Here is a 15,663-nt window from a genome sequence, read left to right on the forward strand (position 1 = left end):
GATATGTCAAGATTTGTCAGATTACACGCTACACAGCCATGGTGCTTGATCACATCAGATATATCATCAAATATTAATTCCAATTCTAGAAAAGTTAAACTTTAATGCAATCATCAGTGTTTGAATGTGTGCATAAAGGGGCGAATAACTGACTTGCAGCTGTAATTGTAGGAAAAAGCCGCATCTACAAATCATTGACTCAGAGAAGGCTGAATACAGACTTTACAATTATGTAAAAGTTTGTAGTTGTAACTTGACAAAATGTGAAAATGTTGAAATGCTGTGAAATTTTTTCAAGGTACTGTAGATGTGTGTTGGTCGTTCTGATAGTAAATATTTAAAAAGCAGGACATAAGACGTGCTATGTTTGGAGCAGCAGTCAAAAAAACTATTTTCAGGTGATGAATATAAAAAGTAAATTAAGAACAGTCACAAAGCAAGAAACTTTCAAATCAAATAAACAAAATGAGGGACCAAATTCAGTAGGAGAGTTTACAGCTAGTAACAGAATCTATACTGTAGTGATGCTTTGATGAGGGATAAAGAGATAAAACAGCAGTTATTACCTGAGGTCTTTGCTGCTGGCGTCTCCTCCAGCGGTTTCTGACGGTGCCGTTTGCCCTGGGCTCAGAGGTTCAGAGTCCCTGCTCTCTTCTGCCAGAAGATCAGTCTCTCTGCACTCTTCTATGCGTAGCTCTCCATCTCCATCCCCGGGGCTGCTGCCAGTGTCTGGTTTGTATGTGAAGATGATGGTAGGTTTCTGGGTGGGATCTTCTGTTTTGGCCTCTGTGAACCAGTGCTGGTTTTGGGCAGGTGGCGGTGGAAGAACGTGAATCACAGTTCCATCCAGTCCGACCAGTTTGCCTTTCTCTTTCTCTTTCTCCGCCTTCTCTCTCTGATCGTCCTCGTCTTTCCGCCGCCGGAAAAAGCTCTTGAAGGAGATCCACCTTTTGGGTTTTGAACTCTCGGCTGAAGCCCGCCTCCCCTCCCCGCCGGGGCTCGATTCACCTTCACTGGGTCGCGCTGAGGAGCTGGAGGCAGAGCTCTTTGTCCAGTTGCCAAAATGTCTCTGAAGTATGTTAGAAGCATGATAAGGGGAGGATGTGGACCTCGGGGGCGGGTAGGGGGCACTGGGCTCAGATCGGGGACTGGTGAGTGGGACAGCAGCAGAGGCACTCTGGGATTTTGACAAAACCTTTGAGGGGTTTTCCTTTTTTGGCTTGGAAAGACAGCCGTCAGTGGTGGAAAACAGAGACTTAGGTCGTGAAAGGGTCTCCTTCATGGCGTCAGGAGGGAGGGCGTACAACTCCTCAGAGCTGAAGGTTTTGGTTTGTGCCGAGGGAGACTCTGGAGGCGACTGAGGAGGCTGGATAGACGCTACAATCTGTGACAGAACTGCGCTGGCCTCCTCTCTGTGACTTACACCTGTCCCAGAAGGAGAAGTCACGCCTTTATCATCATCATCTCTACTTATCCTATAAGAGTGTGTAACAGCGTTAGCAGCAGGGCTGGTTTTAACTAGATTTGCAGTAATGGCAAGACTAGCAGAAGAAATTGTTGTAGTGGGAGAAAGGGCCCCAGATACGGAGCTCATTACAGTGCTCGTTACAGTGCTTGAATCTGTAGTGGTTCTAACTTGCAAACTTGGCACTGATTCAAGCGTAAATTTTGTCTCCTCAAATGAAGTCTGCTCTGTTGTGCCTCTCCCAGACAGAGTTTTCTCTGTGGACGAGGACTGGACACTCTCGGAGGAACCTATCTCTTCATAGGTATGGCTAGTAACCCTACCGCCACCCGTTTTTGTTTGCGACTGCTCCCCATGAAGACCCAAGAAACTCTTGTACACCGCAAGATTGTCATACGCACTAGGGTTGATAACGATTGGTACCTTGACTGCATTCTTAGAGCTACGGGCATAGGCTGGCTCATCTCGGATGATGATAGGAAAAGGAGGCATGCCAGCGTTATTGAAGCTGTTAAACTTGATCTCTGATAAATTTGGAGATTTTACGGGTACAGTTCGAGAGGACAACAGGCCTGCGATGGGAGACGTGGGAGCCGACTTGTGACTGCAAAACTGAGGAGTGACAGACTGGCCAGAATTACTCCCCGGATCCACTCTAGGTATCTTCTGCCGAGGACTCGTGCTTGACGTCCATACTTCTTGGTATCGTATTTGGCCGGTTTTCTTTTGTGACAGAGCGATGGATGAAGGTGATACTGACCTCAAAGGAGAAGATGGGGAAAGAGGAGATACTGGCGAGAGGGGCTGGACTAAAGGAGTGCCACAAAATGATGTGGGACTAGAGGGTTTTGGCAGGTTTTTGGGTCGTGGCGACGAATCCTGTTTCTGTTCATCTTTACTGGCCATCGATGCTGAGACGTCTACCACAGTGTAAGGTTTACAAATGAGGGATTTTTCTAAATTAACTACACGGTATGGTTTAGCCTGCTCCTCTGTAGGGCTAAAACTTATCGTAACTGGCTGTCCAGGAAGTGCTTGAGGCATTGGCATCCCTTCCCTGCCATCCTGGTCCTCTAATCTAATTGCCAGCACTGCTTTGTGGGTCTCAGCCACCTTGGGTGGACTTAGAGCCCTTTTGGGAGCCTCTTTTGTTGGGGGGGTTGTACACGGTGCAAGTGCCTTGGAAGATATAGGCGAAAGCAAGCCATTTTTAAACACACTGCTTCCACTACTGGAAATCGTTTGAGAGTCTTCTTGTAGTGATGACGATGATTCTGGAGAGGTTGTAGACTCTGAATTTGAGAGGAAAGCACTGCTTTGCGTCTCACGAGGTCCATAGGGAAGAAGGCTTCCATTAGAGGGGTATCCGTTCAAGATCTCATCATAGCTATCATCATAGTCCACTGCACAGATCCTCTGTAATGAGCGGTTTCGAAGGGGCACCGTATTCCATTTTTTCCCCACTGCAAAGGGCACTGGAGACAAGGTGGCGGCACGAAAATTAGCAAATCTCGGCTGGCCTCGCATACGGATTTCCATGGCTAGTAATTCTTCGTCGCTTTCATCCCAGCTCTCATGCTCCTCATCATCCTTCTCAGTTTCACCCTCCTCGTCTTCCTCTTCATCCTCATCATCATCTTCATTGTCACAGGAAAACTCTGGGTAGCAGAAGCGTCCACCCTCTGAGCTTATGATCTTGGTGCAATCACTAAGCGATACCCGCTTCTGAGCGCCACCTTCGCTGCTGCCGCTTCCTATAGCCAGACAGCTGGAGGCTGGAAGGCCTCTCTCTAGGGACCTGCGATATGAGCTACTGATTCGCCCCCAAAATAGGTCTTTGGAACCAGAAAGGAGTGTGGGGCTAGAACCTGGACCCAACCCAGCGATCTCTTTAAGGACATCCGTCAGTCCACTGTTATTATTTCCGCTGGGTGTCCTTGGACTGAGTTGTCCATAACCTTCAATTTCCTCACTGTCATCCTCTCCTTCATTGTTATTGTTAGGCCCACCAGGCCTTTTACTGTTCAGTCCATTGCGGTTCCAGGCAGTAAAAGCCGATGTTTTACCTTGATCTATTACATTTGTTTGCTGCGGCAAGTTGCCATCTGAATCCAGTCCTGCAGATAAGCTGGGCAGCATCATAGTGGGCTTCACAGCAATGGTTGGCTTCTTGGCCACAGGAGGGCGGATGTGTCCTGAACGTGCAGGTCCGCCTCCTGCCCGCTGAGAGTTGGCGGTAAGGTTGGGGTTAGCTCTGTTCCCAGCAGGAAGTGGATTTTGTTGTTGGTTTGATGGCGGTCTCTGCTCAGAGGGGGGTTTCCCCCCACTGCTCTGAGTCAAGCAGTGCAGACTTTTTGGTTTGAAGCAGTTCTTGCACTCGCCTGGCTTCCACACATGCTCGGTGAAGGTGCTGCAAGCTGACATGGCAGCTGGTCCTGTGGGCAGCCTGCTAGGTCAGTGCACAGGAAATCCCTCCATGAAGCCACAGCACACAGGAAAGGTCTGGAGAACAACAATGAGGAAAACTGCACCTGAAACACAGAACAGGAAAGAATACAAGCTTTTAGAAATAATTTGTTTCTGAATCATGACTTTAATTCCTGCAGAGAGACGATAAAACTTACTTTAACATACAGATAATAAATGTATGCCTTATGACCGAAACACCTACAAACAAAATGTTGTTATGCCACACAATCACAAGAACAAGATAGGAAATAAAGGCCTGTAGAGATATAGAAGTAAAGCATTATGGGAAAGCAGTGTCATGATTCCTCCAGAAGGTGGCAAACTTTCACCTCATATAGCTACTGCCATGTGTTGTGTCTCCCAGCCCACCAAATGGCCCATAAGTGTAAAAATCACTAATGATGAAGGACAGAAGATTGGAGATGTTAGTCAGGGTTATGAGACAAAGGGCTTCAACTTTGTCATCAAATCAAAAGCTCAAAGTCAGGAATCATACTAAACACAGCAGTTTGACAAAAATAAAATAGAAATAAAAGCAGAAATCACAACAAACTTAATGAAACAGAAACAAAGATTTTTATGTCAGAATTTGGCTATTAATTCGACATTGTGATAATTCCACAGCTTTTTGGCATCAACACTAACCTGCTGGCATTTAAACCAGAGGTGGGATAGAGTTTGGACAGGTGGCGAGTCTATCACAAGCAACACAGAGATGCACAGGAGTAACAACATTGTACACGCGCACATTTATGCCAAAGGACAATTCAATAACACCAATTAACCTACAACCTTCTTGCTGGACGGCAACAGAGCTAACCGCTGCTGTACTGAGCATCAACTCAGGAACCATACAGCTGATACTTAAAAAGTCAACCTCAGCTGGTGGTGTACAAAACACTAAGAAAAACATTGTTGAAATACGAATTGATGCAAACAGCACATTGTCAGAGTTGTTTAGCAGTTGTTTCGATTTTTGAAAATAAAATTAAATCTGAAACCTCAAACGTTTTTCTGTACTTATCTAGATTTGGAAAATGATTGAAACTCATTTCAGGCTTTGCAGGAACCTTGCAAAAAGTAGTGAGGTCATCACATAAGCAGTTAAAGGTACGCTGTTTATATAACAAATTGTTTTTTCAAAATCTATACATCAGCTTCTGACACCGGCTTAATTATGAAGAAATTAGCAACCTAACGTTAAAGGGATAGTTCAAGTTTTGCTTTGTTTTTATTTTGTGGGATTTGGTTATGGCCTGACCTTTTAAATGTTATTTTTCATCAAATCCTAATGAAACTGTGACTCATTGCTAAAAGATGTGTGAACCAGTCATGGAGTCATGTATGTCAGATCCTGTGTAGATGAACTTCAACATGAGAACACCCCACCCAGCGCCAGACACAATACAGCAGGAACTCCTGAACAAAACTTTGCTGACTGACTGGTAAAGGGTGGGAGAGGATTCATCCTGTTGCAGCACACGTTGTGCATCCTCCCAGAAAAACGCAGGCCATCACTCCAACAAAATCATAGGAGAGACGCATCAAGCAACTGACAATGTCTTTCCAAAAGCATAAGAAAAATTTTCTGATTCAGACTGGAGAAACTCTTGTAATAACCCAAAGCACAAAAACCCTACTGAGGGATATGGCAACTCTTTTTATCACCTTCAAATTCCTTGCTATTTTCCCCCATCTGTTCAGAGTAAATTCAACACTGCAACCACAAGGAAGCAAAATCTGCTTGTAATCTCATTTCTTACTGTGCTTAAGATGAATATCAGTGCCACACGGTAACTGGGAAGCCAGGAGATAATGTAATCTGGTGTGACATGTAGGTGTTGGGTGCTTATCGCAATGGAGGCGAAATTTACACGACACAACAAATCAAAGTAGAAGTCTCTATGAAATAAGCAATATTTCTTTCTGTATAATTATTTTTGCTTCAGTATGAGAGCATTTCTTTCAGAGCTAATGTTTTTGCAGAATGGCCATCAGCCAAATTGTGACCTATTTTTGGCTTATTATGCAATGTAGATTATGTAAGGCAATGGAAATGTGATGAATTAGAACTAATTTGTTTCTAAAGCAGTTTTAAATCATAACTACAATCTTTGGCCTTTTTGTTAGCTACAACATGGGCTGGTTACCGGTATCAAGGTATACTGAGATATGAAAAAGTCAGGATTTCAAAGCCATGAGATAAAGTCCACCGGTCATGTGTAGCTGCAGTATCGTGATTCCTGACCTCCGCGGACCTCTGCAGAGCAACAACTCTGCAAGTCTTCTTCAGAAGGTTTTAAGACAAGTGTCTTAAAGGTTTTGTCTTAAAACCTTCATTGATTATGAAGACAAGTTCATAATCAATAAACAAAATTTCTGTGAACAATTTGGCGACAATACTGTGACTACTATAAGGCATTAGGCTGAGAGACTTATCACGATATAACCATTTCATTTTAGTTGATAGCTAATTATTGAATTTTTTTTTTTGCTTTAAATATCTGAAATACTCCCAAAATGCTGAAAGTTTTAGCTACAGTTTTAGATCCACACCATTGTTTTTTATTTTTATGTTGCTGAGGCACAGTGGCGAAACCTGAAACTGCTGCAGCACAAATTACTCATGAAGTTGTTGCTAAGCAACCAAAGAGTGAACAAGATAGTTGATGCCACTCACCTTGCTCAGCTGGCCATGAGAGGTTAAACAGCTAAAGCAGTTCTTCTGCCTACATCTCCCAGAATGTTGTGCGGTTCTGGATCGGAGTTCAGTGGATATTCTCTCAGATCCATTATGCATTAATGTGTCTATCCTGTTATATGTTGATATTTATTTATTACATAGCCCTAGCCTAACGTGAAGTAAATATGGGAAAGTTGTTTTTTGAACTCTTCATTTTGTAAGGAATATATCTTGTCAATTTTTCAGTTTCATATCTGTTGTAAAACCAACAGCAATTGCCTAGTAGTAAATACGTTTTGAGCATGTTTTGCTAAAAGTTTTTTGTTAATCTCCATTTCAAGCGACATGAAGGTTGGACATGTGATATGTGGACAGACGAAGACATCTCATGAATTTGAAGACAACTGTCATCACTGCAATGCATCACATGAACAGATACATGGTTTCATCTTAAATATCCACACAAATCCGGAGAGTTCACTGGAGCTAAGTGTGGCTTTCTCTCAGATTGAAGAAATGTATAAACAAAAAACTAGCCACAGAGATGATGAACCCAACACTAACCTTCCATTACTAAATCCCTCCCCCCAAAAAACGAAGACAGTAAAACAAAATGGGTCATTCAGTGAGCCTTTTATTGTTTCGGTCTCATTGTCTGTGACTGCCTTGAATGCTGCAAAGTGAGCTGTTCATGTGGGATTCAACGTAGGAAAACACTCTGTGGCCATCTGCTCCAGATCTGATTGCAGCAAACAGTGTCTGGTTTTGCTGCAGAGGAGATAACACACAACACCTGCTGCTCTGTGCCTTCCTCCCCCCAGAACATAGGCTTCATGGGCCCACCATGTGAGCCCCAGATTTGTACTGCTTCTGAAAGCAACTGGTGAGTTAAAACTTTATTTGCAGAAAGCTAGAAGGATCATAAGACGTGGAGTCCAGAGTGGGACTTTTTGAATATGAAGAAATAGTGTGATATATGCAACAAACGGACACCTGATCTTCAAAGAGGAGTTTAGTATTGCGGTCTTCATAAGTATTTATTGAGGAATCGCAATAACTTGTAGTACATTTGAGTTCAACCAGATTTTCTAAGAACTTCCATGGCACTCTGTTTCTCTACAGTGGAAATATTACGACGCAGAAGTCCAGCCACTAGCCTGGTGAGGACCCACATATATCTAGTCACAAAGTACAAAGAGCAGCATTCTAAAGGAAGGTAAAAAGTCTCTAGAAAATTTAAACATCAAAGTGCCATCTTGGCTTCACCAAGTCTTTGTAACATCTATTTGATGCTATTTACGAGCCAAAGGGTTGGTTGAGAGGCAAGGTATTTTTCTGTCCTACAAAAGGTGTGGAGTTTGCTAAACTCTACTGGAACGTTCACTGTAAACACTCCAGGATGGTTTAGCGTAAAACAAAGAATGACTAATCGAAAAATTACCTCATGCCATTAGGAACTAGGCTGGTAAAAACCGGCCTCTTGTTCTATGCGTCACTTTGTACAGGCGGTGTGAACCTTCGGTTATTGAGAAACGATTACTTCCTGGAGGCGTGGCCTGTGTTTAAATTTTACCCAATAGCTTATATTTGGCCGTGACACATGAAATGTTCCAGTTTAATGCTATGAAGCTTACCAGAAATTACCAGCGCTACAAACAGCCATCCCCCATTGCAAAGAGAGAAGAACTGATCCAAACAAGGCGGCTGATAAGGTTAATTCAATAAGTGAAAGTGTGGCCAACATTGACTGAACGGCTTCGTTCACTTCCTCTGCTGCCATTGATAAAACCACAGGCAGACTACGATTCTAAAACAGCACAGAAAATCAATGTCATAGTTTACAACTTCTTCTGTTCGCTGATTTGTCTAATTCAATCAGAGAAATTCAAGTCAATAGGAGAAAGCTCAGATGGAGCACTGAAAAGAGATGATAATTTGTTACCTAGCCTGCGCTGTCAATTGGCAAACTGCCGATTCTAATCCAACTTTCTAATCCAATTTTAGAAAAGTTAGATTTTTCTAAATAATTTAGATATGATAAAATATTAATTTATTTTAAAGATTCCTCTTTAATAGGTAACAAATCTGTCCACTACAATATGTATACCTTAAATGATCGACTTCATCAGTGTACCACAAATGCATTTATCAATTAATTAATCTACTCCAGTACTTACTTTTGTCACATCCATTTATAACACCGAGATGACTATCGAGTTATGTTTTGAATGATTGCACTAAAGGAAGCTCCTTAAAGCCACTATTTACATCCTGACACCAAGACCATCTTTTCATCTTTTCCATCCATCTTTTTTTTTTTTTTTTTACACTTGAGGCCTTTTCTCATCATTTCCCCCCATCAGTTATAGCTCAGTGAACTGACATGCCAGAAAAATGCTCATCTTAAAGGAGATAAAGCATCAGGAAGCTGTCTGAGAATGATTGCAAAGATGTCACTACGAGTTTAGCAACCCCTATGTTTTAGCCACAGTGGCGCACCACCCAAAGCTCGTTGACTCTGCACCAGTTTCCAGCGGGTCAAATTGATTCTGACTCAGAAAGAAGTGCCGTCTGCTCGGCTGGTGCAGTGGGGTAGAGAGAGAAGGGGATTGGAAAGCAGTGCTTGAGGCAGGAATGTGATTTTGGAGGACTAAATTGGAGGACACATTCTATCCAGCAGAGTCTAAATGATGTTTTCGAATACAACAAGTTGGTGGGTGCATCGACTGCCACACTGAAATGAGTACAATACCTCTGAAGACCCAACAGGCATGAGTTAAAATCAATAAAAAACACAGAGCAATACAGGAACTTTTCTGTATCCCTAAGAAGACGCATAATTAGTAAATAGAGCCAACCAGAGGTGGGTAATGTACCAAAAGATTACAGTCATGTAAGAGTAGCAGTACGTCCAGGGTTTCCCCCAGTGTATTTTAAGTCTGGTGGGCCACCAGGCTTTACTTGTGCCCCCACCAGGCTAAGGATGGTTTATTTGATTACTGTAGGTTGTTTTATACACTATTAACAGTGAGTGAAGATGGGTTAAGGAGCCTCTTTGGTGAAATGGCTGGAAGGACAATGGGAACATAATTTGGTCAGTATGTGAACACATACGGACGCTGAGATCAGGTGTCTTTCTCATTCACAGGAACACCATAATAAACCAACAACTTCAGTGAATAAAGTGACAAGTTAAAAATTGACATTTATTTTAATTGTATTTTTTTCTGTTAGTTGGTGTTTAGGTATTTTTAGTAATATCTTCCATTAACACATAACTATCTAGTCTTATTTTCAAATTTTCAGTCAATTAAAATATTTTTTTAACTCAAAAATGAAATGGGCTGCTTTCCTAGCACCCGGCTTCCCTGAGAGAAAATGTAAGTAATTATTACCCAACTCTGGAGCCAACTGAGTGTAATTTAACCAGCGCAGAAATCCAGCTGTTTTCTGTCAAGGTCATCAGAGGTTTGTTAAAGAACATTAGAGAACAAACGTCATAAAAACCAGAGAACACATTGAAGTTTGTGACTGTAAATGTACAATGTGGTTTCTGGTGTAAAGATGCTTGTACAAGGCGCCATAAAACATGAAAGAAGAGAAAAGTGGTTTTATTAAAAAAAACAACAACAAAAAAAACAATAACTGCAATGAAAACAGAGATAATGATGCTGAGAAATAAGTAAGCGATGCATCAAAACAGCAGAACCCTGTTGAAATTTCACATCAGGTTTTTACACAATCAGCCCTCCACAGAGACGCAACGTCTTCCTCCTCAGAAATGAGCTCGGTATGGGAGCTGGTTTGGAACAAACAAGTTTATTGAGGGAGAGTAGGAGCTCTCCGAGCCTGCTTCATAATAGGAGAATAAGTGAAGCTGAAACCCACAGCCATGAGCAGATGGGTTATGGGATTTTCTACTGCTGTTTGGAAAGAGGGTTTCGATGATGAGGACAGTCGCTGCAACAGCGGCACACGCTGCGGTATGGTTAGTGATACTACTGATAACATGAAGGTCACTTTTTACCAGCTCTAACTGTAGAGTAGCATTGACTGATTTGTTGATAAAAAAATATTGTTTACTATATTCCTTGTTTACTATAAGTTAGTGAAGACAGGCCAGTTTGTAGTTTGAGAAACACAAATAAAGGAAATATAGAAAACCGTGTGTTTTTTGATGAAATGAAGAATCAGTTTTTAATCCAAATACTTTGGTGCACTTAAATTAATCTAGGATCCTTTTCTGTGTGCTAGGGTCACTTTGGGGTCACAATCTGTTCACATTGAGGTATAATTGCAGTCACATGGAGTGTAATTGCCATCATACCTCACCACGGAGTCCATCCATTTTCTTCCGCTTATCCGGGGTCGGGTCGCGGGGGCGGAAGCTTCAGAAGGGAGGCCCAGACTTCCCTCTCCCCAGCTACTTCTTCCAGCTCCTCCGGGGGAACCCCAAGGCGTTCCCAGTCCAGCCGAGAGACATAGTCCCTCCAGCGTGTCCTGGGTCTTCCCCGGGGCCTCCTCCCGGTGGGACATGCCCAGAACACCTCACCAGGGAGGTGTCCAGGAGGCATCCTGACCAGATGCCCGAGCCTCAACTGGCTCCTCTCGACATGGAGGAGCAGCGGCTCTTACTCTGAGTCCCTCCCGGATGACCAAGCTTCTCACCCTATCTCTAAGGGGGAGCCCAGCCACCCTGCGGAGGAAACCCATTTCGGCCGCTTGTATCCGGGACCTCGTTCTTTTGGTCATGACCCAAAGCTCATGACCATAGATGAGGGTAGGAACGTAGATCAACCGGTAAATTGAGAGCTTCGCTTTTTGACTCAGCTCGCTCTTCACCACGACGGACCGGTACAGCACCCACTTTACAGCAGACGCTGCGCCAATCCGCCTGTCGATCTCCCGCTCCCTTCTTCCCTCATTCGTGAACAACATCCCCAGATACTTAAACTCTCGACTTGAGGCAGGACGACCCCCCTGACCCGGAGAAGAAAAAAAAAATTGCATTACAGCAAAAAATCAGAATTGAACAGGTGTCTCCTATTAAAGACACCCATTCAAACTCTTAATATGAACCTGAACCCAAGTGAAGCAGGAAGGCAACAGGAGCTAACACACTGGACTGGTACTACATTAAGACGATTGTGATCATAAATTTAGCAAAAATCCACGTATTCGCAGTTCAGTATTCACAGATTTACCTATTGGTAGATTTTTCTATGGAACATAATTCCAAAAAATATTTACAGAAAACCCACTAAGTTGCAGATTTTTTCATAAGTAAAATATTTTAAAGAAAGTTTAGCTTGGGAAACTAAAATACCTAGTTGGAATCCCGGAGCAGCATTTATTTTCCTTGGTGCCGATTGGCTGTACGCCCAAGAGTGGAAATGGGGAAGACTGCAGATGTAAGTTTCTACTGTTGTGCTAAGACGGGTTACAGCAGGGGTGTCAAACTCATTTCACATCGCGGGCCACATATGACCCCTAGGTAGACGTCGTGGGTCGGACCATTAAAGTTATAGCATACTTAGCTATAAATAACCAAAATATCATGTCTTCCCTTTGTTTTGGTGTAAAGAAGCACAAGGACATTGTGAAATTTGAAATTTAACTCAAAATGTATTGAACAACACTTTTACAAAACATTTCACAAAATTGCACAAACTTTAAGTAACTGGTGTTGAAAATTATAGTAATGAACTTTATGATTACAAGAGACTTATAAAGAAAGGCTAACATTACATTGCACATTTTTCACACACATTCATCACCACAGTAAGTATTCATTTTCACAGAGCTGTATTCTTTTAATGGAAACAGTATCTGCAAATTCAAAATGCAAGGCAGCATTTTAAAGACGTTAGTCTAGTCTGGACTTGTTTTTGTTGCTGAAACTTGGCATCTTTTGGCCTGCACAAGTGCATCAACATCAGGTGTCATGTCCTGACTAGCTGTCACTTTCAGAATGTCATTTAAGTGCTTGTGTGTGAGCCTTGAACGCATTTTTGTTTTATTGATACTCATTACTGAGAAAATTTGTTCACAAAGGTAGGTTGTCCCAAACATGCACAAAATTTTAGCAGCCAGGGCTGTTAATTTGGGGTACCCTGGTAGTAGATACTGATAAAATGTGTCCAGACCTACGGAGGCAAATTTGCCCTTCAAATCTGCGTCACATTGCAAATCAATTATCTCTAGCTGGATGTCGACAGGCAGATCAGAAGCTTTAACTGTGAAAGGTGAGCGAAAAACTGAAAATTCTGTCTCAAGTTCACCAAATACCTGAAATCGTTTATTAAACTCCCACAGTAATCCTGCAATCTTGTCTTTGTACCGTTTCACGTCTGCATCAGGTGTGGTCACACACACATCTCTCAGACAGGGGAAATGAGCAGGGTCTCCACTTGCCAGTTGCGTCTCCCACAAAGCCAGCTTCAACTTAAATGCATGTATTTTGTCAGAAAACTGTGTGACAACTTTTTTGCGGCCTTGCAACATTTTGTTCAGACTGTTCAAGTGTTCAGTAATAACCAAAAATGCAAGGTCCTGTAGCCATTCCTGGGATTGTAATTCCGACACAGGTTTTCCTTTTTTCTCCATGAACTGTCTGATTTCCTCTCGTAGATCAAAGAAACGCATCAGCACAGCGCCTCGGCTTAACCATCTCACTTCACTTTGGTATGGCAGGCTGTGTGTAATGTTGCTGTCGCTGAGAAGGGTTTCAAACTGAATGATTTAGCCCTCTGGCTCGGATGAAATTTACAGTGCGAACAACCACCTCCATGACGTGGTCCATTTTCAAGGACTTGCCACACAATGCCTCCTGGTGCAAAATACAGTGAAATGTCCAGAAACAATCTCCTCCATTAAGGGCTTGCACTTTCTCTCTGAACTTTGTCACGACACCTGCTTTCTTTCCGATCATGGATGGTGCGCCGTCTGTAGCAATGCTGACAGCGCGGGACCAGTCCACTCCAACTCTGTCCAGTGCAGCAACGACAGACCCGAAAATGTCCTCGGCTGTTGTTGTGTCCATCATAGGCACCAACTCAACAAACTCTTCAGTAACAGTCAATGTCTCATCAACTCCACGAATAAATATCGCCAGTTGAGCCACATCCGTGATGTCAGTGCTCTCGTCAATTGCAACGGAAAATGCAATAAATGACCCGACTCTCTGTTTCAATTGGCTGTCTAAATTTGCCGATAGTTCCGAAATCCTCTCTGCTATAATGTTCCTCGTCAGGCTGATATTGGCAAAAGCTTGTCGCTTCTCGGGACATACGAGTTCAGCCGCCTTCATCATGCATCTTTTAACAAAGTCACTGTCGGAATACGGCTTTGATGCTAATGCTATTTCACTAGCAATTAGGTAGCTGGCTTTTACCGCGGCTTCACTGACTTCTCGGCTCCGGGTGAAAGTTGACTGCCGTTTCCTCAGGACCGCCAGAAATTCGTTGACCTTATCCGTTCTCAGTTGTCCTTGTAAGCTGTCATATTTTGCGCTGTGGTGAGTCTCGTAGTGGTGCCGAATATTATATTCCTTACATACGGCAACTTGTTGCAAACACACCAAGCACAGAGGTTTACCATGCGTTTCCGTAAATAAATACGACGTGGTCCATTTTTCTTGGAAAATTCTACACTCTTTATCCACTTTTCTCTTTTTTGATAACGCCATTTTTGCTAATTAGGGTGTAGTGGGCAGGTACAGAACAGGATATAAACAAGTCATAACAAGCAGCAGATGTTGCGAACAGTGCGCCCCTAGCGGATAATTCATGAATTGCATTTAATTAAAAAAATAAATCCATGTCTTTTATGCATTTTTTTCCACTTTCAAATTATCCTGCGGGCCTGATCGAACCTCCTTGCGGGCCGGTTCCGGCCCGCGGGCCGTATGTTTGACACCCCTGGGTTACAGTGTACATATTAACCCATATTAAGGTGTATTTGATGCTGGAAGCAATAAAATATGGAGTTCAAAGCATTTTTAGAGAGTGGTCTCACGTATTTGTGGATTTTAGTTATTACTGCCCACTTGAATACCAGAGGTTCGCTGTAGTGTAAAGTTCTATTTTGTTTCATCTTTTTGAGCTCTCAACCTTTGTCAGGAAATATGTTGTGTTTCGAATTGCTGACGGCCTTTTGGAAACCTCACAGACCCAGAAGGTTTTAAGTTTTACAAAAAGAATATCAAAACTTTAAAACGCTGATGGATCCATCTCTATATCTCTGAGCTGCCAACAGTTTGGATCTTTACCTGGTGGAACCATTTTACTCAATTAACAGCTACCATGGAAAAAGAAGAATCATGATTCAAATTTCAGTGTGTAAATGTGACTGTGTAACCCCAGAAGTGGGTGGCATATCCCAACAAGCTTTTATTTCCACTACTAAAGCCCACTTCACGGTTGAATCGTTTCACACAATATGGAGTTTCAACCCAATTTCAGCTCAGTCACTTCACCGAGGGACCGCATGTCACTCCAGCCTGGAGGAGCTCTCTCCCACAACCCTCATTAGCTGCTCAATTAAACATGTTATGGGTTGTAATCAGTTCACATCTAAATACGGACATAAAATAAAAACAAAATCTTCTCTGCTATTTTCATACTCGTACTGGGTTTGAGAGAAACACCAGAAAGAAGTTTCATTTTGAAAACAAAGCCTTTAAGTGAACGAGTTTGGTGGCTTCTTGGTTTCTGGGAGGAAAATGATAGGCAAATTGTTATAAATTAATTATTAATTTTAAAGTGGAAACAGCAATAATCTCAGTACACAAACACTGACACAAAGAAACTTGTGAGTCTCTTACAGATGATACAAATACTCAACTACAAGTAAACGTTCAACTATTGCAAGCAGACCGTTTGCAATTAAGGTGTATGTGCTTATGAGAATAATGTGCTCTCAGAGGACTAATTTCCTCTCTCAATAATAAAGCAGTAAGTCATAAAGTTTAGGTTAATGAGGCTAGAGCAGGAGGCAGAAATAATGTGGAAGAAAACGGCAAAACCACGACTGACGACAGCGTGTG

The 15,663-nt window shown here is 42.5% G+C and overlaps 1 protein-coding gene across 2 annotated transcripts in view; it reads right to left on the bottom strand.

Moving 5' to 3' along the window:
* The window catches only part of peak1 (pseudopodium-enriched atypical kinase 1), an 82,346-nt gene that overhangs the window by 19,082 nt on the left and 47,601 nt on the right, over positions 1-15,663 (bottom strand). For both annotated transcript variants that reach the window (XM_088006515.1, XM_088006514.1), the window contains one exon: positions 567-3,996. In XM_088006515.1, coding sequence (XP_087862641.1) covers positions 567-3,889 — 3,323 coding nt within the window. In that variant the 5' untranslated portion in view covers positions 3,890-3,996. The remainder of the gene's footprint in view (positions 1-566; positions 3,997-15,663) is intronic.

The sequence above is a fragment of the Poecilia mexicana genome, unplaced genomic scaffold (genome assembly GCF_051168715.1).
Source record: "Poecilia mexicana isolate PSO_F unplaced genomic scaffold, ASM5116871v1 scaffold_6, whole genome shotgun sequence".
NCBI classification, from domain to species: domain Eukaryota; kingdom Metazoa; phylum Chordata; class Actinopteri; order Cyprinodontiformes; family Poeciliidae; genus Poecilia; species Poecilia mexicana.